We start from the raw sequence: 26,093 nt of genomic DNA on the forward strand, positions 1-26,093 counted from the left end.
CTGGGACTGTGATTGGGTCTCCATAGTGAGGTGGGCCTCTCATGCCCTCCCTTCGTGCAAGTCATGTCCAACAATATTTAGAAACACAACACTTCATTGGCTCTTAAACTATAAGGCTCTTCGTTATACTGCCCTTTGTACTTGGTTGGCACGCTTGTACCCTTCTGGAACATTCAAGACTCTACCAGCACGTAAGCTGGTACCCCAAATGCTGGTGGGTGGACTCAACCTTATCTTCCCATCCAATTAGCCTGCCATCTCCCATCACTCATGCAGTCTGCCATTCACATTGTCTTTGAACTGTGATCAGAGACCATGAATTTGCTCATATTATAGCATTTATTTGTTTTTAATGAAGAAACTTGGCATCCATGGTGTTCCTTCTTTGCAACTTTAATAAGGGATGCCTTGGCTTCTCATGTGTACTGTTCTTTGCATGCTGATAACCAATTCTTGGCTGCTTCTAGTTTTTGACATCAAGCCAGACAGCCTCTCTGATTTTTTGGCAAATTGAAGCCTATTCTTTGTTGCGACACACATAGCTTCAAATCCATCTTCCTTCATGGAGACTCGCTTACTAAAATATTTAATCGAATGTCCAGAACTCTATATACATATATGTTGGCGGCACTGCCTGTAGTCTATATACTACTGGGTTACAGCGTCTGTACAGTTATTGAATGGCTTGCATTTTCTTCAGTGTTCTTCACACTCGTGCAATCTTCGTTCCGCACATGAAAGTCTTTGCCATCAGATTCTATAACACCTATGCATTCTCTTCTCTGGTCATCCTTCTCAGTGCATCATTCTCATTCTTCCTGATGTCACCAGCTTCTCCTTTTCACATCTTCACACTTCTTCAGGTGCTTTTCTCAGGAGATCATCAGCCTTTCGGGGGTACTTCTCATAGGCTCTTCTGAACCGATACCTTGTCTCAAAGATTCTTCGTGGTATAGGTTTCATTACTGGTGTTGCACGTGTCTGAATTTCCGGTTTCCAACATATATGCAGAATAGGGGCGGGACTTCCTGTAGAGGTATTCGGCTGCTCTTCTACAACTACAGTAGTAATACTGTGCACCCCAACTATCCCTCCCCACAGCCCCTCTACAACTATCCCTCCACACATACCCTCCCCAACTATACCTCCCCACAACCCCTCCCCAACTGTTTATATCCAATTCCTGTCCTGTTTTACTATGTACATTTGCAAAAGTCACTGACGGGGTACCCATGAGTCAATGGCCTATTTGTGGCCCCTTTTATGCTCCGATGTGCAACTGTGTGCAGGGCGAGACAGCTGTGTGGAGTGCTGCCTTGGGCTGCTCTGCACTGAACTCCCTGGTGTGGTGCTAGTTGAGGGAGCAAGTGGTGTTGACAAGGGCCTACGGTCCAGGAAGGCCTGGAGCAACATGGCCATAGTTTCTGCAATTGGGGACATGACGATGTTGCCCTGTGTGCATCACCCAAGTGCCTGTGCATTTCTCCTTTAACTAGCCTACACACTCTCCCATCAGCTGTGCCTCATAAGGTGCTGTTTCACCAGTGATGCGAGAGCATTCTGGTGTTGCTCCATCCGGGTTAGACGGCCTTCTTTGTCCCTCACACTGTGGAAGGGTTGAGGTTGGGGGCTCATTTGGACCATGGGACTGAAGGACAGGGCCTCTTCAATGCTGTGGGCTGTGTCACCAGTATCAGGACCACCCTCGTCAGCAGAGTTTTTGCCAAGACACCCTTGTGTACGTCCTTGTGGCTGTGGTTGAGGTGCCACCGGGATCTGTGGCGGCTGTGGTGGAGGTGCCACTGGGATCTGTGGCGGCTGTGGTGGAGGTGCCACCGGGATCTGTGGCATCTGTGGTGGAGGTGCCACCGGGATCTGTGGCATCTGTGGTGGAGGTGCCACCAGGATCTGTGGCGCCTGTGGTGGAGGTGCCACAGGGATCTGTGGCGCCTGTGGTGGAGGTGCCACCGGGATCTGTGGTGGCTGGAGGGATGCAGCTGGGGTAGCACTTTCACATCTGACTGTTGAGGCTGTGGAGTCCTGTGTTGAGGTGGTAGTGGTTCTTCAGTGGCGAGTCATGGTGCCCCTCGATCTACTGGGCTGGCAGTCCTCATTGCCAGATGATGTGCCTGAGGGAGTCAGAAAGGCAGGGCATCAGTGATGCGTGTGGATTGATGAGACACACATGAATGCTTTCACTTTGATGACAGTGCTGTGTCAGGGACAAGGTGGGGACATGACATGGTGCATACATGCTTGTGTCATGGATACTGTGTTGGTGGATGTGCCTATATGGTGTGTGCAGTGCCAGAGATACTTCAGTGGTGTACTTGTGTTTTTTGGATAGGGTGTTAGGGGTGTGGCACACATGCTTTGTGATGTTGCGGCGGGTAGTACCATGGATGTGTTACACATGTGCCTGCTGCCTGTGGCACTTACTGCATCTGTGATAATCTGGCGTCATGGGTCGTGCTGGATGGGACGAAGGGGTCACATGTTTCCTTGGTGTGTGACGCTGGTCATTTGTTGGTGGTGTAGGTGCTTGGCACTGACGTGACTTTGGGCCTGTGCTAGCACAGCGGAAACAACACAAGATATGCTGTGGCAGGGGGATGTGTGTCAGAGTGGCATCCGGAGCATGTTATGAGGGCGATACAGGGTGTCTGTGATATGTTGACTGTGTGAATGGGGTATGAGCGAGGTTTGGGGCAAGGTGTATGTCGATGTGTGCAACCAGGTTGCAGGGGAGGATGCCTGGCAGGGCTGTACTGGTGTTGTGCACAATTTACTTGACGTGTTTGGCAACACTAGTGTGTGCAAAGTAGACAGGGAGCTTGATATGACATTGGGGTTATGTGTACTCACCAGCTTCCTTGGATGTCACGCCTCTGGCCTTTGCAGCACCAACTCCCTCGATAGATTCAAGGTGCAGCACACTGCTACAGGTCTCCTCCAAGGCTGCAGGTGAATGGGGGATGCAGTTCCCCCTCCTGCGGCCATACCCTGGGTGCCCACCCTCAAGCGCAGGTTGTGCCACCTTTTATGGCAGTCAGGCACAGTGCGGGGGGTTGTGCCGACTGCAGTGACCTTCTGTGCCACCTCCTCCCAGATGGCCTTTTTTCTTAGCTGGGCCTGCCTTCGTAGGTCTGGCTTGAACAATTGGTCGGCATGCTCCAAAATGGTGTCTGCCAGCATGTTCTTTTTTGCCTCGCTAAAGTGGGGCTTGCCCCTCTGGGTTGCAGGTGCCCTTGATGTCATCTCTATTTCTCAGGATCAGTGCTCATATGTCAGTCCTGTGCTCTGAGGATTGCAATGGATTGTGTTTTATTAATGGCCGCCGGTCGATTTCCTGTTCCGGCGAACACTGTATTTCCAGACACAGTAATAGCGGCACCGTTGTTACTGGTGTCGGTGGGACCTGGAGCGTGATGCCGGGATTGGAGTCACCGGCAACAAGGGTGGCAGTGTTGGGATTTTGGGGGGAGTTTGGTGTAATTACCGGCATGCCAGTGCCACCGTATCTGTCATGCTGGAATTCACGTGCTCTCCAACACGGAATCAACCATTGTTTCCGGCAGCTGTGCATCACAGACACGGTAGCACGCGCACGCCGGTAATTCGGGTTTTTTACCGCCAGACCCGTAATGAGGCCTCATCATCTTCTTTTGACCTGCCATTTGCATTTGAATACCTTTAAGAAGCCCATTCTCCAAAGCAATACAGCGCCCATGTAGATAGACCATCAACATCTTCCACACTGTCATCATAGAAGGCGCTGACCTTAAATTAATCTTGAAAAATTAATTAACCATGTCCAAAACATCTCCCCGGAATACCACATCCAGCAGAGCCTGTGACTTGAAGTGCCAAAAAGGCCTGTTAATTATCATGCCATCAAACTCAATTTCCTCAGGGTTCTGGGAAGCAGAGAACATTTCTTTGTTCGAAGTACTAGATCAGGTGCAACGAAGATATAATACATTCTAGAACGCATGTCATGAGCTGATAAATATAATGAGTATTCCCTTATCACAGGGTGCAAAATTCTCAACACATCTAGTAGCCCTAAATCATCCATACTTTCATGAATTCTACGTGCATCCATGGATAACGGTCTTGTTCCCACTGTAGACTTGTCTAAATCGACGGCTAGGATTGTATTAGAGTCCCCAGCTAGTATCAGGCAGGTGTGCGAGTATGCAATGCACTTATTAGTTATATTCTGATAAAATGAAGGATCATCAACATTCAGAGCATTGCACGCCAACACCCGGAAGTATAACATAGCGGCGAGCAGCATCTTGTTCGTGTTGCAATACTTTAAAGCCCAGAGATTTATGTATAAGGGTAATAACTCTGCGTGAATAAGATGAGAACAAGGTGGAATACTCTGCATCCCCCCAAGATCTAGCCAAAGCCTCTTTAGCTACACCCATCAAATGCGTCTCTTGGAGCAACGTGATTTTAGCCACATGTCGTTCAAAGTAGGCATTAATCCTGTGCATTTTAGCATAATTGTTTAGGCCCCGGACGTTCCAGCTAATAAGCATACATATCTCAGGCAACTGCAAATTAGAACCTGTCATAGTCGGAGACAACACCAAAAGTTAGTTCCTTGCAACACTACGGTTGTGGGTCCCAATGCTGCTAGAAAAACTGCTAGAAATGATATGAACCAATTATATACACCTTATGCCTGCACCCAACATCCCCAGCACACCCCAACCCATCACATAACCCCAACGTGCAGTGAAATCCCAAAGACTCCAAAAACATACCCCAGGAATAACAAGTGTCAGTAACAACTCAGGGACGCCAGGAGTGCCACCAACTACCCCGAGGGGCCGGGGGAGAGGCCGCACCCAGCTCAAACATAGAGCACAGTCAGATGAGCGGCATCATCACATTCTCACATCTACACATCTATCGACACACCCTGACAAAACATTAAAAAGGTGTAGGCACTTTAAGGAAGGCATGTTATCAAACAGTGAAGACAGACACAAGTGATCACAGTTGAAGGGTGTTTATTCAACTTCGAAAGGGTTGGTTGAACGCCTATCTAGACCTAAATCTAAGGATGGGAGCAAGCTATGACCATCCAATAATAAATAACGCAATTCTAGTCAACTCTCTGTCAAATAAAAGGGCCTGTACTAATAAAGCTATTGCCAATCCTTACTTCTAATTCCAAAAGGAAGTGGGAAAATGGTGTTTGCAAAAAGAAAGGTTTTCAAGAAATAATATGTCAGGGTGGTTGATCAGTTGGCTTCCTTTCCCCACGTTTTCAGAACGGGCAAGGCGGCACGTTCGAGCTTTGCACACACTCTAGCTTCTCGGCCACGAGGATACAGTTCAACAAACAGACATCCGGGCCTTCTGCCAAAGCCTCTTTTCCAATAACAGTCTCTTACTGCAGAGGGTCTGTCGTAACAAACAAAGTCTCAAAGTTCCATTCCTATCAGGATTTTTACATGCACAAGTTCTCGCTTTCAATGTTCATCGTGGGTCTCCCTCTTCAGGCTAAGACCTCCTTTTATCACAATATTCTCACTTTGTCTCCCTCGTTTGGTCCAAGACCATGGATCTCCCTAGTTCGGACTCAGTTCCTCCTTTTACCAAAATCGAAGACTTTCGAATGTGCAATGGGTTTTGCTTAAACCGTCGCAGGACCACTTCGATTCACTTGACACAATAATTTTCATCAATCTTCTACTTTCATTTCCCTTGGCGGGATACCTTACAGAGACCTTCGATTGAGCTCATTCACTGTGCTGGACCACTCTGTCAACGGTATTGCATTTTGCCTTCCTAAGTTCAAACATTCATCAGCAGTTTAGCTTTACTCGTGTCTTTCATTACACGCGTTCAAAAATGTTTGTTTCAGCACTCGTTATACAATGTTGCCACTTGCAACCTTGACTTCAACACAGACCGGTCTTGCATCGGTCTCCCAAACTCATCGCCTGTGTTGATCACTTTGGCACTTCTTTGTTCTTGGAGCCAAGGACAATACCACAGCGGCTGCTCCTGCTCCTCCCTGCCGGGAGGGACCTCGGTATCTTCGACACACAATGCAGGATTCTTCAGTCTGGTTTACTGGCCTTACGCTTTCTGCCCTGAAAGTTTCTTGAAAGTAACGGCATCTGGCCGAAAAGGTCAAGGGTATTTCCCTTCTTACGAACCCTTCTGGGTTTGCCGTCTTTTTCCCCTTGTTCAGCTGCCGACTCGAAACTGTTGTTCCTTTGTGTGCTTTGCCTCACTCAGAGTGTGCTCTTGTGCTCTGCCTTTTATCCCTATGGGGAAGTTTAATGGATGATTGTCAGTAATTACCAGATTTCGCCTGACCATAGTAGCGGGACATGTCAGGTATATTGCTCGGGTGTGAGTCTGTTTTCTCTCAGAGCAGGCTGTCTGTGTGAAAGTGCTGGAGAAGGGAAAGGGGGTTAAGGTTCCCACATGTTGCAGGGGGAGGGATAGCGAGTCTTGCCATCCGGCGTTCCACTTCCAGAAGACCCCTCACCCAGGTGGTCCTCCTGCACTGGTCCACCCTCATTGTCTGGATCCAAAGGCGATGGCCGTGCCCTGGCCTCCTGAGAGAGAGAGATCCGCAAGGACTAGCAGGTGATTCACCTTTTGGTTTCTTACAGCACCCAAACTGTTAGTCTAAACTTGTTTGAACAGTACAGTAATGACACCAGAGTTACATAACAGCAGGAGAGTCCCTGGATAGGAGCACGTATATAATGTCACCCTGGAATTGCAGATCTTTGAGCTCCGGAGCCCTGTGCAGGATAGTATCTCTGTCACTGTAGTTTAGTAGATGAACAAACACTGGGCAGGGCTCTGGCCAGGTTTAGGGACCTGGGGTGACACTGAGGCGCCCTCTCCAGCAGAAACTGTGGTGACAATGGTGGGTCTGCCAGTACTTCTTTAATACAGCCTTCCATGAATACTTCCATATTCTGTTGTGGAACGGACTCAGGGACTCCGGATGTTATTACGATGTGATCTGGCTTCCAAATCTAAATTCTTAGCACTGACTCCTTTCATCCCTTCCGGAAACAATGGTGTTTGTTGCATGTTATGTTTTGTGTAAACGCTTGAGAAAGTGCTAACATTCCTTTTGTACTTTTTCAAAAAAACAACATCACCATCACATAGCTAAATACTATACTTATTTTGCAGAACCAGACTCAAGGCATGTCTACTAGTTGCCACCAGTAATGAAAATAGAGTTGCATTTAATATGCAGTACAGCCAAATGATGACACAGGAAAGTACCTTGCCAGTTGTATTTATGCTCAAATATTACATTACAACACAACTCATAAAATAACATAACTTTGCATACTTACAGTTCTGTGACAGGGTCACAGCTCTGAAGCGCAGGAGTGGCATGAACAAACCACCCCCACTGCGGTTTTGGGACCTGCAAGTCGATGCTTATGCAGGGCTCTGCAACCGCAGCAGGGACGGAGGGTTGGGTGACGATGGTTGGATGGAAAGCGTGAAATATAAAAGGAGGGTTAGGGTGACGATGGTTGGATAGGAAGGGGCAGGTAGAAAAACCAAACTGACGTTCGGGGAGAGGTTATGTTATGTTATTTGGCATTTATATAGCGCCTAATGTATCATTGGTATGATCTCAAATCGCTGGTAGGTTGAACGCCCTCGGGAACCGTAGTTCAAGTCAGTAGAGAGAGATAGTGTCATAAAGTGCGTGGGTGCACCAGATGTGTGTGCAGCTGGTGTGGTTGTTGCATGATAGCTGCTTCTTAGCGGTAGGTGTGGTGCTGAGGACATCAGTTGGCTGTGTTCAGTCTGGAGGGTGGACACCCAGACTGATTTCTGGCTGCGTTAGGCCTGAGGAGACACCTAAGCTAGCTGGAGTGTGCTCAGCTATCTGTGTTTTATTAGAATGATGGCTAGTTTGAGGGGGTCATGGTAGTATGAGAACAGCTATACCGAATGTGTCATAGTATCGCTGTGTTCTAGTTGAATGATGGTGTATAGGAGAGAGTAAACATAGTAGTGTGATATGGTGGTAATCAGTCAAGTGCATGCAACCAGGCATACCTAAAGATATTGGGAATACCTTCTAGATTCCACTTTAACACAGTAATGCTTTTAGGCATACTTTAAGTTCAATTCTAACACAGTGACGCTGTTAGGCATACTTTCTAAGATCAATTCTAACACAGTGACGCTAAATAGGAATACTTTCTAAGTTCAACTTTAATACGTTGGCGCTGTTAGGGCACACTCAATGATGTTGGAAGTACCTTCTTGATTCAACCTTAACACAGTAACGCTATTAGGCACACTTTCTGAATTCAACACTAGCGCAGTGACGTTATTAGGCACACTTTCTAAGCTCAATTTTAGCACAGTGACGATATTAGGCACACTTTCTAAGTTCAATTTTAATACAGTGGCGCTGTTAGGGCACACAATGGTGTAGGGAATGCCTTCAAGATTCAACTGTAACACAGTGACGCTAGTAGGCACACTTTCTGAATTCAACACTAGCACAGTGACGATATTAGGCACACTTTCTAATTTCAACACTAACACAGTGACGCTATTAGGCGGCTTTCTAAGTTCAACTCTAACACAGTGACGCTATTAGGCATACTTTCTGAATTCAACACTAGCACAGTGACGCTATTAGACACACTTTCTGAATTGAACACTAGCACAGTGATGCTATTAGGCAACTTTCTAATTTCAACACTAACACAGTGACGCTATTAGGCACACTTTCTGGATTGCAAACTAGCATAGTGACGCTATTAGGCACACTTTCTGAATTGAAAACTAGCACAGTGATGTTATTAGGCAACTTTCTAATTTCAACACTAACACAGTGACGCTATTAGGCACACTTTCTGGATTGCAAACTAGCATAGTGACGCTATTAGGCACACTTTCTGAATTGAAAACTAGCACAGTGATGTTATTAGGCAACTTTTTAAGCTCAATTTTAACACAGTGGCGCTTTTAGTGCACACTCAATGGTGTAGGGGATGCCTTCCAGATTGAACTTTAACACAGTGACGCTAGTAGGCACACTTTTTAATTTCAACACTAACACAGTGACGCTATTAGGCACACTTTCTGAATTCAACACTAGCACAGTGACACTATTAGGCAGCTTTCTAAATTCAACTCTAACACAGTGACTCTATTAGGCATACTTTCTGAATTCAACACTAGCACAGTGACGCTATTAGGCACTTTCTAAGTTCAACTCTAACACAGTGACGCTATTAGGCACACTTTCTGAATTGAACACTAGCACAGTGACGCTATTAGGCACACTTTCTGAATTGAACACTAGCACAGTGATGCTATTAGGCAACTTTCTAATTTCAACACTAACACAGTGACGCTATTAGGCACACTTTCTGGATTGCAAACTAGCATAGTGACGCTATTAGGCACACTTTCTGAATTGAAAACTAGCACAGTGATGTTATTAGGCAACTTTTTAAGCTCAATTTTAACACAGCTATGCTATTAGGCACACTTTCTAAGTTCAATTTTAATACAGTGGGGCTGTTAAGCTCACTCAATGGTGTAGGGAACGCATCCAAGATTCAACTCTAACACAGTGACGCTAGTAGGCACACTTTCTGAATTGAACACTAGCACAGTAACCCTATTAGGCACACTTTCTGAATTCAACACTAGCACAGTGACGTTATTAGGCACACTTTCTAAGCTCAATTTTAACACAGTGGCGCTTTTAGGGCACACTCTATGGTGTAGGGGATGCCTTCAAGATCCAACTTTAACACAGTGACGCTAGTAGGCACACTTTCTAATTTCAACACTAACGCAGTGACGCTTTTAGGCACACTTTCTGAATTGAACACTAGCACAGTGACGCTATTAGGCACACTTTCCTAATTCAACACTAGCACAGTGACGCTATTAGGCATACTTTCTGAATTGAACACTAGCACAGTGACGCTAATAGGGTGTCGATAATCGTTGGGCATTCGTATGTGACTGATGTTGCACAGTAAGACTTTTTTAATTAGGAGTGGTAGGGCTTTCTGGCGTGAAGTAATTGCTTCAGTCACCAACCTTGCCACACTTACATTTCGGTCGGTGCTGGTTGACGGCAGGCTACCAACTTCTTGCTTCTCTTGCGGATACCTGCAGATATGATCCAGAGTCATATCTTTGGAACCGTCCTTTGCCTCTGGGTCCATGGCCGAAGGGGGCTGCCGGGCAGAGGGCTGCCCTGGAAGGGCCAGTTAAGACTAGTAGGGGTGGACCAATGCGAGGGGGCTGGCGGGTAGTGAGTCGGGAGGCTGGCGGATTCAGGAAGCGCGGGTGCGGGGAGGGTAAGAGGACGCAGGGACCTGTTTGGGGGGCTCGGGCTGACACAAAATAGGTTGGGGATAGGTTGGGGATGTTAGGGTAAGGTTTTGACCACTGCAATGATATTGGTGAAGGGTAGAAGTATGGGAGGGAGCAACGTGAGGCGGGGGCGTATTCAGGTGTTTCACTCTGGGCAATATGGTCTAGGAACTGCCCTGGAAAAAACGGCACAGCTTTTACCAGATCTCTTGTGGGCCTATGGGCTCGGTATGAAAAAGCTTGACTACCACTATGTAGATAATGAAATAGCTCAGGTAGTAGAGTGCAAGTGCCTGCTGGCTGCAACAATCTGTGTGGAACCTGCATGTGGCCATTTCAATGCACCATTACCAAACGCCTAGGCTAGAGCCTGTTCAGTTTTGGTGCACAAAGCGTTTATTTAGGCATTTTCTAATGTGCCACCTATGTCGGGAGGAGGAGGCGGGCACTTCATGGGCAGTGAGTGAGCAGTGGCTTGTAGTAGTATAGTGAATAGTGAGCAGGTTAGCGTGGGTCTGTTTTTCTTTCTCAAAGTGTGCCACTTTTTTGGCCAATGTGAAAAGTTACTTCACCATCACCATCACCATGCAGCTGGTGGTTTTGACCACTTACTGAATAAATATTCTTTAAAATTCACAATTTGCATCACATTTGCTTAAAAAACTCCCCCTTGCGGTATTACTCAAAGGGCCTGTCACAAAAGTAATGAATTGCCATTTGCAACTGCGGGCCACTAATTTGGTGCCGAAACTATTTTATGCCCCACCAGTGACAGTCCGACCCTGATCTCACAGAGCTAACACTATGCAAATGTCAAGAAAACACACATGCATGATATTGTACAACATAGTACAGCTACACTGGTATGGTGGCACCCCCCCCTCCTCCTAAACGGCCAAATACATCAGATTGTGGAATCTCCAAGCAGAAACTGCTGCGTGTGCAGGGGGATGTTGAGGACAACATTATTTGTGCAGTCTGTGGTCACTCACTACCCAGTACCAAGTATTTACCACAGTATTTGTCCTCCGTCCTGACGGTTGGCCTCCTCTCTGACCTGTCCTAAACGGGCTGGGCCTGTGTCAGGCGCAGGCAGCCTGACAGTTGGCCCTTCGCTCGGCACAGACACAGCACCGTCACGCATGCACACCTGCTTTTCCTTTGGCCAGAGCAGAGAGCGGTCTGGTCAACCTCCTGCTCCCTGAGTCCTTGTGTCAAGCTGCGTTGCCTGCCTCGCACTGGGTGTGCATTAGTGGCCGCAGACCCAGGTGCACGCTCACACCACCATGCGCATACCCCCCGGCCAGCCCTGCCACACAAACTTGATACTGACAAAACAGGAAGTCACAACAACAAAAGGAGACACAAGCTCAGCAGAACGCACTCCCACACTCAAGAACAATTGCACTTACAAAGGTGCAAGCAACCTGCAATTGCAATTGACAAGTTGATTTGAGTAGGTTGTTGCAATTCGTGTCTGCGGCCTCCTGATTGGTACAGTCACACTGTCGCTGGCGGATCGGAGGCTTGGCTCAGGGGCACTGCCAGGCCAGCACGACCTATTGTGATGCATTCATCAAAGAAAGGGAACACTTATGTGTTCCCTTTCTTTGATGAATGCATTATGTCTGTGCTGCGAGCTGGCTGGCTGCTGAGCGGACCGCAGCAGCAGCCTGCAGCCAGCACTCCACAGCAACTGAGGCAAGCAAAGTAACTTGCGTTACTTAAAGTAACATGAGTTATAAAAGTAGTGTTTTAACCTTAAATAACCAGCCAAGGGCGGTGGCTTGTTATGAAACCGGACCCCAGGGCCTTCAAGTCATTCAGCCTGTGGCCGAATGCCCATAGCCCCAGTCCAACCATGCCAAAGAAGTTCTTTGGGCCTCACTCACGAGTAGAAGAATCTTTAATCAGAGGACCTCCCATACAAGCACCTCTCTACTGCAGCGTCGTCCGAGGTGAGTGAGCACTGGTGTGCAGCCTAAATAGTGCTGCTCGGAATGGTGGACACACAATACAGCACTCCACCAAAGCGCTGTGTATCATGAAGCGGCTGTTGCAATCTCTACTTGCTGGCAACACAGCCCACTGCCACCAAAAAGGGGCAGTGCAGACACTGCGGTCCCCACACAGGCCGCCATACACTACCGCTCAAGGCCACATAGAGCTCACCTATGCTCCAGTTTGGCATCAGCGTAAGCCCCCAGGGACCAGAAAGCCTCCTCGTCGACTCCACTGTCTAAAAGTGGAACCTCTGGCTGTCAATAGGTAGCAGTATCATCAGGCTTGGGTCTTGCCACAATCTCACCCTGTCACTGTAGGCTGTCCAAAACAGAGCAATCAGAGCTGCATGGCAGAACCAGGAATGCTGATCTAAATCGTGGCCCTGCAGAGCCAGCACGTTAAATCCACCCCCAGAAGGCTGCACAGTCTATGGCCACAAAGAGGATGTGGGCAGCAGAATGTCCACCAAAGTTACCAAACAGTGCCCCCTGAAGCCACACTGAGTCTGTCCACACCTGGGCTCACATACAGATCCGCGCAGGCCCAGTCACCTCAAGTGTCAGGAAAAGGCTGAGATCAAATTTAGTATGCCTACGCAGTGGGAGGTGCCAAAACAGTGTACCCTCAAACTCGCGGGTGCCCAGCATCTTCTGCAGTGTTGATGAAGGTGGCACAGTCACATTTAGCCGGGTGCTGGCCGGTTCCTTCTCGGGATTGGCTCGGGAGCTCAAGACAGCACGCCCATCTTGGTTAGGTACCACTTACTATCCCCAATGGGAGCATAATATTGTCCCTTTCAAGTGTTCGGTTTCACTTTAATCTTCTGTTTTTTTCTTATCAAGTGCCACAATGGCATTAGGTATAAGGGTATTGCCAAACAGACAACTGTATACATTTAAGTACTCTCAATCTCAATACATCTCAAGATGAATGGCACTTTATAACAAGTCCTCTTTAGTAAGACCATTTCATTGGTAACAGGGCAGTTTCAAAGAAGTGACGATCCAGTGTCAATTCCAAATAGGCTGAGCCCTTATTGTGTTATTGTATGCTTCCTTTCAATGCCTTTCTTTGCACGTTCAGTAATAAAAAATAATTTAAAAAAGGATTGGGAAATCATTATTGCATACATTCATTTGCACAACATTTGCAGCAGGCAGAATGTATCAAAGACAGCCCACGACAACATTCCGCCAGGAAGTGATGATGAGGAAGATGGTCACACCCAGCACTTCAGCAACCAGATGGGTGTGATGGGCAGATAACCTAAGAGCAGTTGGTTACAAATTGTTTTCCGATTCATCGAAAGTGCAAAATTGGGACATTATAGATAGCATCACAAGTCATGTGGACATTGATAATTTGCTGACTCCAAATCCTGTACACCTGCTCACACCCATGCAGTTATAACAATAGGACATCTTTGCAAGTAGGGGTACCTATGAGGTTGGGGAAGTGAGTTTTGTCTTATCACCTCCCCTGGATGTCAGGGATTGCAATGTGGTCCGAGGCACTTAAGACATGGCCAAGCACATCAGAGAAAGTTGACTGTGCAATTTTGTGGAATATGCTGACTGGCTGCTGTAATGTACCAGTGCCTCGAGTATGGGGAGTAGGGCTTTGGAACATACATTGACTTTGTCCCTCACCAACAATAGTAGCATATCAATAATGCTGTTCCTGTCTAGGTGGAACTTTGATGGCGCTACTGATGAAAAGTAATACCCATTTTTTTTTTTTTAATAATTCTGCTTATTACGTTTTAGGAACATAAACAACAAGACAAACATGAATCAATGGTATACACCAGATCGTGGTAGCAAGGCAGTTTTCAAAAGGCAAAAGGAACCCAGTCGGGTCAGGAACCAGCAGGCATGTGTGGGATAGGTCAGGTAACCAATGTTAACATCTGTACATGTCTGTAGTAATACCCATTTTAAGGGTTTTCTCGTCAGCCCATGTTCAAAGCTTATAGAGATAAGATGGGGATGAGCATATTATTTGGGGTGGCGATATGGGCAATTAATAATCTGAAAGGAACAGATGTTAGCAGGCATTCAATTAAAATTGCGGTTACCTCCTCTCTCAGGTTTGGCACATCCCAAATATCTATTATACCTGAAAATCATAAAATAAATAATGTGTTCAAATACTGCGACCATAGGAATTTGATATGGGGAGATGGGTAGAAATACTATGAATGAATTAGGAAATTAAGTTGGAAGGTTTTACAAATGATTCCAAGTTCAAAAAGATACTGAAGTGCTTAATGGTGCAGCAAAATCATAGCTTTGATTATACCAGTATTGAAGATTCACACCTGGGGAAGGGCCATCAGCCAATCCGGTGGCTGGAACATTCTCTGCCCGCTGCTTCCAGCCACCCGAGGCCCTTCCTCGGGTGGCACCATTATTTTTCAAATCTTACGTTGGAAGGCAACAGGGAGCCACACCCTGTTGCCTCCCCACTCCCTCCCTCCCCCAAAACAATCCAATACCCTTCCCCAACCCTCCCTCCCCACTTACCTGTGGACCGGAGCCTTCTGCTCGGCAGACTTCCATTCAGAAGCTCCCCTTAATATATTAAAGATTGATGGGCTACTGCTACAAGACTAGACTGGTTTCATTATGTGACGAAGGGATGTACCAAACGAGGTAGGAGATAGCCGTGTTTACATATATTATTAACATAGCGCTAAACTCGCCCATGGGCCTCAGAGCACTAACAAATAAAACAAAACAAGACAAAAAAAATGATACATAACAAAACACTTAACAAAAAACATACAAAACATGGGAAATCTTAAAACCAGATAGAATATAACAACCCTAAAAAGGCATTAGCAACAATCAAAAAGCATGAGAATACATGTGCAGTTAAATTAGTCCTAAACCTAGTTCACTACCAATTTTAGAATGGATGAGTCATTTGGACAATCTTTATATATGCTCAGAAAGTGTGGGAGATTGCTGCTACCAAACCCACAAGTACACAATGGGCCTCATTACACGGTAGGCGGTAAGATACCGCCCTTACCGGCATGGCGCTAGCAACGTGTCCGTGTAGGCAAGAAGCCGCTAATTGCGTGCCATTACGAGTACGCGGACACGAGCATAGCGCCATGCCGCTAAAGACCCCGTAAAGGCCCTTAGCGGCACCGATGAAAGCGCTGCTAGCACTTCCGACCTCCTGCAACACGGAATTAGCGGTGACTGCTATTAGCGGAACCGGAAGTAGCGTCATCGCACAGGAACGGGAAAGAGCACAGTGGCCATCTTTAAAAACACAATCCATTGCCATCCTCTGCCCCCAGGAGCTGCATCCACACCAGTGCCATACAAAACCATCCAAGACCCCCTGACAATGCCCAAGGCAATCAAAAAAGGAGCGGATCGGCAGCGGAAGGAGACATTCACCAATGAGGAGCTCATCATGCTCACGGACACGCTTGCCGCCAATGCGGATGTGGTGTTCGCAAATGACGTGTGGCGTGAGACCCTAACAAAAAAAAAGGCCATCTGGGCAGAGGTGGCCCAGAAAGTCAGTGCGGTGGGCACCACCACCCGCACTGTGAAACATTGCAGGAAGCGGTGGGACGATCTCCGCCTCCATGTCCGCAGCATACTGGCTGCCAATCGGAACCTAGACATGGCCACAGGAGGTGGTGGAGATTCACCTATCAAACTGAGGGAGTGGGAGAAGACCTGCGCGAGCACCATAGGTGTTGAATCCACAGAGGGAGTCGGCGAAATGGAGCGTGGTGCACCCACAACGTCAGATGGAGGTGAGTGCCCACAGAAAACACTGCACTGTGAAATGTGAGGTACCCCCCCAAATGTGAGCCCTAAATCAGCTCATGGATGTGGCCATAAACATACATGCACACAACCATGCCCAAGTAAGGGTCACATCCCAACACACACACATGCACGCATCACCACAGACACGTGCCACCCAGACCCATGCATGAATGACCCACCCAACAGTCCTACCACCTGAATGCCCACAAATGAAGTCCCAATGCATAGAACAGCATGATGAACAACATCTGCATGAAGCACGTTGACCCATCACCAATGCCATCCCCCTTATTGTCCCCCACAGGCTCACAGACTGACAGCGATCAGCAGGACACTGCGACACAGGCTCCCCCTGCCAAGAAACAAGCCAGGGGAAAGGAGTCCGGGAACATCGCCAGCACATCGAGGGGCACAGGGAGGAGTGCACTCCTGCAGAGGGCCAAACACAGCAAGCCACCCACGTCACCAAGACGTGAACATACAGCAGAAACAATTGCTGCACCCACTCCAGTGATCCCCCAATGCATGAACCACCCACGGAAGGGCCACTGTCTGCTGCCAACAGTTCCATTGGCGAGGTAGCAGCCACCGCACTGCTGTCCGATGTGGAGGACACCTACGGCTTGGCCATGCAAGAGCACATTCCTAGCCCCCACCAATCAAAAGAACCAAGCCCACGGCCAACATCACAATCCAGCAGCCATGGCCAGTCTGGCGATGAAATCGTGGCAGGGTGCTGGAGCTCACCGGTGTCCTCACCTGATGCCCTACCCATAGAACAAGGTGCGGCACCCACCCCATGAGCAGGACACAGTGGCCATGACATGGCCATCATCAGACAGCAGCAGGAGGAGATAACAGCGCTGGTTGGCCAGCATGTTGATGAGGCAGCACGTTTAAGGGAGGAGTGCAGGGAGAATGCAAGGGAGATAAGACAGGGCATGAAAGCCTGCACCAACAGGCTCTGTGAGGAGATGGCACTAGAGAGGCAGGTCCTCACCCTCATAGCTGACGCTATGGACAGACAGTACCCCCCACCGCCATAAGAACAACCATGCACCTCCTCCTCTGCCAGCTCAAGGCAGACGAGCCCCAGGCGCCGGTCCTTGCGATCTATGCGGCGCACACCCTTCCAACCCCCTAATGATGGGGGTGGGGATGGGGACGGGAACTAGGGCCAGCCCGATGTAGCTGACACATATACAGCAAGACAGCAACGTTGTACCAGCCATACATGGGGTTGTTGTGGGGGGAGGGGGGAAAGGGTGTTTTGGGAGTGTTGTGGGGGTAGGGGGGAAAGGGTGTTTTGGGAGTGTTGTGGGGGAGGGTTGGAAAGGGTGTTTTGGGAGTGTTGTGGGGGGTGGGGGGAAAGGGTGTTTTGGGAGTGTTGTGGGGGGTGGGGGGGAAAGGGTGTTTTGGAAGTGTTGTGGGGGGAGGGGGGAAAGGGTGTTTGCATAGTTGGGTCCATGCACTTCTTTACCTCATAATATATTAAACACAATGGTGACAAGTTAAAACACAGGCTTGCACCTTATCATTGAGTATGTGAGCTTTATTGGGGGACAGGGGCACAGTGTGCGCTTCACCACAGAACTCAGTGGACAAATACCCACATCTATTCAACAGAGTAGGACCATGTGATTCAGAATATTTGGTTGATCAGATGCTGACGCACATCGCGTCCCTCCTGGGCATCGCCTCCTGCATGACCTGCAGCCCCATCGCCTCCCTCCTCATCCTCATCCCCATCATCATCCTCATAATCATCCTCATCAGGTGGTTGCATTTCAATGTCAGGGGGCATTAGCACATTCTGTCTGATACACATATTGTGCAGCATGACCTTCTCATGGCTGTACAGGAGTGCCCCACCCGACCTGCTGAGGCACCGGAACCGTGTCTTCAAAAGGCCAAATGTCTGCTCAATTACCACGCGGGTACGGGTATGTGTACGATTGTATTCCTCTTTGTGCCTGTACTGTGGGTTCCGTACAGGGGTAAGGAGCCACCTCCTCAGGGGGTAGCCAGCATCACCTGCATGGCTGCAACAATGGGGACGTGTTACTGTTCACATCAAGTGCAACCTGTACATATCACACAAATCAACTTTCCATTGTGATTGGCATCCACGAATCCCAGCATGCATGGAGACGATCTGTGTAACTGCAATGTGAGAAGGTGAGCTAGTCCTTGCAAGTGACATGCACCATGCATGCCTCCGGCAGTTATTGCCATGTCCTGGTTGAGGACAGGTCTTAAGTGTTCCTTGGCCCAGGCAACGTTTGTAACACACTGCTAGTGTACTGCCATTCTGAAATCGATGTCGCCATGCTGTGATGCGGCACGTCAGTAGTGGTGTACGGGTGTGGTTCAGTACAATGGCCATAGGTGATCCCTTTGCATGCACTCAATGGCGTATATCTGTTGTGATGTTGTTCAGCGCACATTTCAATTTGGCATATTGGCTCCATGTTGCTGATTTGTGTCATATGGGGTATGGTATGATGTGCAATGTGCATGTGGATAGATGTGTCATGTTTGGCATATTGGATTAATTTCAATGTTGTGCAGCTTCCAAATTGCAAGTGGTTTTGTTTCAGGTCCATTGTGGCCTGTCTTGGTGGACATTGGCGTACATCTGTATGTCCATTTATTCTACGGACGACAGTCCACACCCAGTTGGAGTATGCATCCCCCCCCCCCAATCACACCCAGTTGGTGTATGCATCTCTTCCCCCCACCCCAATCACAACCAGTTGGAGTATGCATCTCCCCCCCCTCAATCACACCCAGTTGGAGCATGCATCTCTCCCCCCCAATCACACCCAGTTGGAGTATGCATCCCCCCCAATCACACCCAGTTGGAGTATGCATCTCCCCCCCCAATCACACCCAGTTGGAGTATGCATCTCTCCCCCCCAATCACACCCAGTTGGAGTATGCATCTCTCCCCCCCAATCACACCCAGTTGGAGTATGCATTTCTTCCCCCCCCAATCACACCCAGTTGGAGTATGCATCTCTTCCCCCCTCCCCAATCATACCCAGTTGGAGTATGCATCTCTTCCCCGCCCAATCACACCCAGTTGGAGTATGCATCTCTTCCCCCCCCAATCACACCCCACATCCCACTGCCATGTGCTTGCCCTGCTACTCACCAAGTAGCCACAAACGTTGTCCAGTATGCCGCTCCATGTAGCGTGGTATCGTTGAGTTCCGCAGGACCATCGAATCATGGGTTGATCCGGGATATCGGGCACAACAATGTGTGATTATCTTGTTTGAGTCACATACCATTTGGACATTCATGGAGTGGTTTTGCTTTCTGTTTCGGTAGACTGCTTCATTGTGATGTGGGACCACCAATTCCACATGGGTACAGTCGATGGCCCCGATGCAACTTGGGATGCCTGCCAGTGAATAGAAGCCAACTTTGGTGTTGGAGATCTCCAGGGCAGTCCGTGGCAGGGATATGTGTTCACTTGTGTGCTTCAGGAGGGCATCGAGCACCTGGGTCAGCGTGCGTGAGAATACTGGTTGTGATATGCCATGCATCTGCCCTACCGTATGCTGGTAGGTGCCTGTGGCCAGGAAGTGGAGCACAGTTACCACCTTCAGTAGAGGGGGGATGGCAGTACGGATGTCTATGAGGCTCACAATGTCGTTGTGTATCATGTCCACGATGCTGGTGATGGTATCCCGGGCCAGACGGTACAGGGTGTGTATCTGCTCAGGGGTTAGGTTGAATGGACTGGCTCGAATCCTGGGGATTGGTGGCTGCCTCTGTGGTATTACTAGGTGCACTGGTGGGGCTTGCTGGGCCTGTCTCGCCCTCCTCCTCCTCCTCCTCCTCCTGCGTCTCCTCTGTGCTGCCTGTTGTTGTTGGTGCTGTAATGCAATCATGTCCTCCAGCCCATGTAATGCTGCTAGTATTGGAACCATCTTGGTGTGGGAAGGGGTGTGGTGTGCTCCTTTTGTGCTGCCCCAGTCTCCATTGCCTCCACCTGTGCTGATTGTGGCCACCTGTGGCAGGTGGGAACACTGCTCATGTCTCTTAACGGGTGGTTCGCGATGCCGGTATTTCCGCCATGCCGGTATGGGCTTTTGGGGCCAAATCCATGCCGCTATTAGCATGTCCGCATGGCTTGTGATGGTATGGTATTAGCGCCATGCCGCTATTTCCGACATGAGGGGTTGCGCGCGCGGACTAGCTGCTATTAGTGGCACCGTTCTTAGCGGTGCTGCTAATAGCGGTTATCCGGGTCGTGATTGGCAAGGGAATTTAGCAATACCGGTAATCCCTTACCAGTATCGTTATTCCCTTACCGCCATCCGTGTAATGAGGCCCAATGTCTGTTGTTTTGTGGGCACCAGTTATCAATTTCAATCCTCTGCAGGACTTTGGGATCAGAGGTTCTTATAACCGCAGGCCCAGTCTCAAGCATAGCCAAGCCAGCACTTTATTTCTAAGGGCCTTCATGAGTTCTTACCCTGTCGGCTTCTCAACATCAGTAATAATGAGGTTCCTTCTGTCCATGACAAACCCTCTTAAGGACTTGTCCACAATTGCAGGCATGTCAATCTTACGAACTCGCAAGCTCTTGATGGTGCATTATTTTCTTTTAGCGATGGGTTGGATGGGATATAAAGGTACTTGTGTGGGCTCCCTGCCTGCCACAGCCAATGTAGATGCCAAGACTTGGGGGTCAGGTATAACCTTTGCAGATTCAGCTTCCAAAACATGAGCAATATTCGCCTCAGTTAAGTCAGTCTGACAGTGTTTATCTATGATGCCTGGACCATCCTTGTGTCTGCTACCTTTCGGAGATCGTATAATGGCCCTGGTTCCACCCAATTTCAGAGGTAAAGGTACCGTACTATCAGATGATTCTGCTGGGACTACTGGTCACGCTGGATCAGAGACAGAGCTGGCCAACTCAGGCAATTGTTCAGCACTTTCCCTTTTGGTGACAGCCAAACAGCTGTTTTCATTCTGCAATGACATTTTTTATTTTCTACCCTTTCATACTTCCAGTCGGTTTGACAGAGTTTGTCCACCCCATCAAGATGGAACTGTAGTGTGCATACCCATGGCATAAATCTGCAAAGTTTGAATATTGATTAAGTTTACATATGATATTTTACTTCACATGTCGTCATTGCCCAGAACTAATACGCTCAATTTGCTCATCATCAAATGTCCCAAGGGAGGCTGCGGATGGGGCTCCAGAGCTTATTTCTCCACCTGTTTCAACGGGATTGTGCACACATGTTTAAAGGTGAGGCTAGTCAATCAATAGCTCCAATTTGACTATTGAAAAATGACACATCCCCTAGCAAGCATTTATGATCTTCCTGCTTGGCCACGCCCATCATTCCTGACATTGACATTGGCGAAACCGTACTCGGGTCGGGTTCACTATCATCAGAGATCAGCTCTCAAATCCTGAAGTTTCTTAGCCTCATTCCAAGTTTGCTAGTAGTAACGGCGCTGGTAAACTACCAACGCCGTTACTAGCGGACCGGCAAACTACGAGTTGTGTTCGCGGGTGCCTGTGCGCTCGCCAGGTCTGACCTGGCGGGCGGTCCGGCACCCACGAGCACAGCATGTCGGATGCACCGGCACCATTCAGCAATGGTGCCGGTGCATCCGGCTTCTCCATTCCCATTGAGCCCTATGGCGCTCAAATGGGAATGGGGAAGAATATTTTCTGCCGCCCGGGAATGGGCAATTACCGGGTCTGGCAAGGCCGTAATGACCCGGTAATTGCCCATTCTTGGGTGGCGGAAAAATTCGCAAGTTTGGCAGCAGCCTGCCAGTTTCACCAGCAAGGCTACCGCCAAACTTGTATGTCTCTTCCTCTGTCGCAGATGATATACAGGACAGGGACCAGACATTTTACAAGACAAATGATGTGGGGCTGGAAGGATCATCTAAAGTCACATGTTGCAGAGAGCCCTGTGGCTATACAGGATGTTGAGTACAAAGCTGCATGGGCTTTCAGTCAGCCCTCAACTTCCTCACTAATCTATCTATGCACAGTCTCATCACCTAACAATGGCTTTGTCAGCTCACTGTGGCCTGTGTGATAGGGTCCAGTTATGGAATATTAAAAGAACAAGCGATATACCACTACTTTGGGAAGCCAATTGAAACAATGCCACTCTTTTTATTCGTCTGTTGCTCTTACAGCAGATTCAGAGGTATGTTACTTTAAACTCTACTCGTCATGCTTGGAGTAAGGATGGCCACAGCCCCAGTGTGGTCGCCATTAGCAGCATTCAGCCCTAAAGTGACCTACGGGTAGGTAGATTCCTGTCTGTATAGGGCGTGGGACAAAAATGAGTGCAGGATAGGAATGTTCAATTCTATAGTGTCCCCCCCTTAGAGCACATGGACGATGGAAGTGCACTGAGTTGCAGTTTTGTATGAACAGTTTCTTCTTTTTAATTTTTTTTTATTTATTGGAAGTTTCAAAGTAATTAATGTACTTTTTAACCTGATTTGTATTGTCATATTGGACTTTACTGGTGTCTGACTATTATATTTTATTCATCTATTTACTGATTTCTAATTAATGTTTAAGTAATGATGACCTTCTAATGCTGACAAGTGCCGCAATTACTTGAACCCTAGGATACATGAAAGCTCGAGAACTGATGCTGTCTCTTGCCTTTTGCATTCCCATAGTGTAGCCTATTTTGCAATATCCTTATTTCTGGTGAAATCGTGGCTTGGTGTTATGACTGTCTATGTGCCTGTGATAGTGATGAGCATTGCTTAGCATCTCTGAATCCCTTGAATTCGGTTAGGGTACAAGGTGCGGAAAAGAGTTTATGATAATCCTTCCAGCAATGATCAACGGCTTTTATAAATCAAATGAATGAAATATATGATAACAACTTAATCATATCTTACTTTCAGTATGAATGTAGATGATGTGTTCATTTCCTCTAGGACCTTCTCCCTTTTCTGTTGAGCTGGTCATCCATACACGATATGCAACGTTGGGCTTTAGACTCTTGATTTTATATCTATCTGGAAAGTTGTCATTGGGAATATCTAGGAAAATAAACATACATTTTTGAATCACTCATCACTTTGATTTGATTCTTGTGTACAATGTGATGTCAGTCACCCACATTTCTGTACAAGAAATATACCTGCCATCAATCAGACAAACTTTATTAACTGTATCAAACAATTCCAGTGAAAATGGCACTGATTTTTTTTTTGATCTGATATAGATTAAGTTAAAAACAGTTACACATAAAAGCAATTCAAAATAAGAGTTATTTCACATGCATATAATTAAGGACTTAGACAGTACCAGAAACTAGTATAGCAGGGTCCATGGAAGCACATGACCATTGGTGCTTTCAAGATGTTATTCGAGGAGATGTAACTCTGCAGTGCCAGTTGCACTGCGTTATGGTGATAGAGCGGTGATGACACTGATATTTATAGTCCTTTATGACTCCTAAGGGGAAAGACGCCCCAAGGACTAACCAAGCCCCAGAAAGTGCTGTGCGTTATTCTATATATATATTTATAATGAATACTTCTGGTTTTATGCTATTTATTTTTCTGCCATTCATGTCTGTATTTTATCCATATTTATTTTTGGGCCTTTTTTCTGTATCCACATTTATTTTTTGTCATATAAAAAGATAATTCGCAACCAGTATTTTTCTGCATTTATTATAATAAAAAAATGCCTTTATTAAAGCACACGTGCAGCCATATAGGAAAGAAACGCTAGCTCCATATTTTCCATTACAACAAACGGTTGCTCCTGCGACTGCTGCTGCCTTAAGATATATGCTGTCAGCTATTTGAAGCACCTTAATGCTATTTAACCTTTACACTCTCCATGCTGGCAATCTGCAATGCGATTGGCCTGCGATGTATGAGTGATATCATAAAGAACCAGACAGAAAGACATGTTCTTTCAGTTTTTTCCATTTTTATAAATACAGACAGAAATAAGATTGATTTCCGTCTGTTTTTAAGTGTACACATATGTAAAAACTGAAAACTTGAAGCCTTATTTATAATTCTCTAACGAGGTCTGTGCACTGGGGATTAGGCATACAAACAGCCACAGCTATCCTTCCCTTGAACCTAGTCCATCCTTATATAACATTCTACAGTGTCCTAAACCCAGCACAGGTCTCCTCATGACAACGGTCTATGAAAACAAGCAACGGGATGGCTCTTCTACCCCAGGGATAGCTCTTCTACCCCAATGGTTAGGCAGATATGACAGATTTTATTCGCACAGCGAAATCCAGAAGCAGGCCGAATGACTATGTATTGTTCATTGTTACAAATACTTTAATGTGAGGGTGAGTGTTGTGCAATTAAATGAACATCAAGTAGTGTGCGTTATGTACTTAGTGATTAAAGCATACAAACCTTGTATCACAGAAATGTTTGCCAAATGTAAAGTTGTGTCCTCATTTGAATGTCCACAAAATGCATTTCGATTTGATCAGACTGGGTTTCTCTGTGGGCCCCTGATTACTTTTTTCAGGAAATGAATTTGAGGTAAGTGAGATGCCATTAAATGATGTATTCTATTATATTATTTAATACACGGAATATGTGCAGTGATTTTATTGGATAAAAAAAATCAGCACATACAATCCATCTAATTTGCATACTCTTGTGTGACATAACACATTCGACACAAACATTTTACCCTAAGAAGAATAAGAAGAACCAACATCTACAATTGATGTATCTAAACTTAGGCCTTGTGCTGTATCTAAATGTAGGCCTTGTGATTTATGTATAGTAAAAGCCTATGCTGATGTCACTGGGAATTGTTTCCTAGATACATAGATGTATGTTAGCAATTGAAAAGAAACAGTCGCTCCTAATTTCTTGTACATCGTCGTTGTTGTCAAAGTTTATTTGGAAGAACTTTAATTGCATGAATACTTTGCATATTTGAAACCTTCTCTATAATCCATAGTAACATGGAATAATCATTTATATACAGGTACACATATTTAGTGTACTGTCTACTCCTGATGTTCTTCCCTCACAGGATTCTACATTTTTACAAATGTTTTGGCTCTGTTAATTCATTTGACTACTTAGACCTTGCTGTTGTATTTCGTCAATTGCTTCATTAGTACTGACAGTTGTTTCTCTTTATTGACCATTACAATGGTGAGGTTTTCTCAGTCTGCTAATGTGGCCATTAGACATTCAGATTTGTCATCCTTCTTCAAAAAGCATACATTTACAACTGATCCGGTATAAATGCAACCACATAAATATGTGATGAGTCTCATATTTAACATGTTAATGGCACTGTCATTTATGTTATTCTTTTCAAAGTATGTTACCATATTCCAGATCTTTACAGGAATGTTCATAAATTGACATTCCAAAAATATTACCCATGTTTTTAACACTACCTTAAGTTATTATTTTAAAAATTGGGTTTTTTTGCAAAAAATACCAAATCTTCACCATAACACAGTTATTCATAACACAGGTTTTAATTACATGGTGTTACAACAAACATGATGCGTTTTACTTAAAATCAAATTGAAAAAGACTTTTTCTTAACTATCAAAATCCTTCCAAATATACACACATTCCCCACATAAATCCATTAGTTTATAATCTGAAGTGTAATGTACAAAGTGCATAATTTCTAGTTATTTACACAAATCCCTTTTTAATGACCAATGTAGATAAAAGTTCCTAAACGTACGTATTATTTTATCCAAGTATAAGATCACTATTCCTTGCCATACATGTTTCATCCACTTTTATCAATTGCGGGATCTTCATCAATGGATTTACCACCAGGGTAATGTTTTCACACATTTACTTTAATACATCATGTTCTCTCAGGGAATACACTAGTGTTGAATACAAAGAAATCAGTTACTC

The 26,093-nt window shown here is 46.5% G+C and overlaps 1 protein-coding gene across 1 annotated transcript in view; it reads right to left on the reverse strand.

Moving 5' to 3' along the window:
- IL12RB2 (interleukin 12 receptor subunit beta 2) overlaps positions 1-26,093 on the reverse strand; it is a 632,737-nt gene that overhangs the window by 92,664 nt on the left and 513,980 nt on the right. The window contains exon 13 of the mRNA XM_069641943.1: positions 23,097-23,240. Within this exon, the coding sequence (XP_069498044.1) occupies positions 23,097-23,240 (144 nt within the window). The remainder of the gene's footprint in view (positions 1-23,096; positions 23,241-26,093) is intronic.

This window comes from Ambystoma mexicanum, chromosome 1q (assembly GCF_040938575.1).
Source record: "Ambystoma mexicanum isolate Mex_15411 chromosome 1q, UKY_AmexF1_1, whole genome shotgun sequence".
NCBI classification, from domain to species: Eukaryota; Metazoa; Chordata; class Amphibia; order Caudata; family Ambystomatidae; genus Ambystoma; species Ambystoma mexicanum.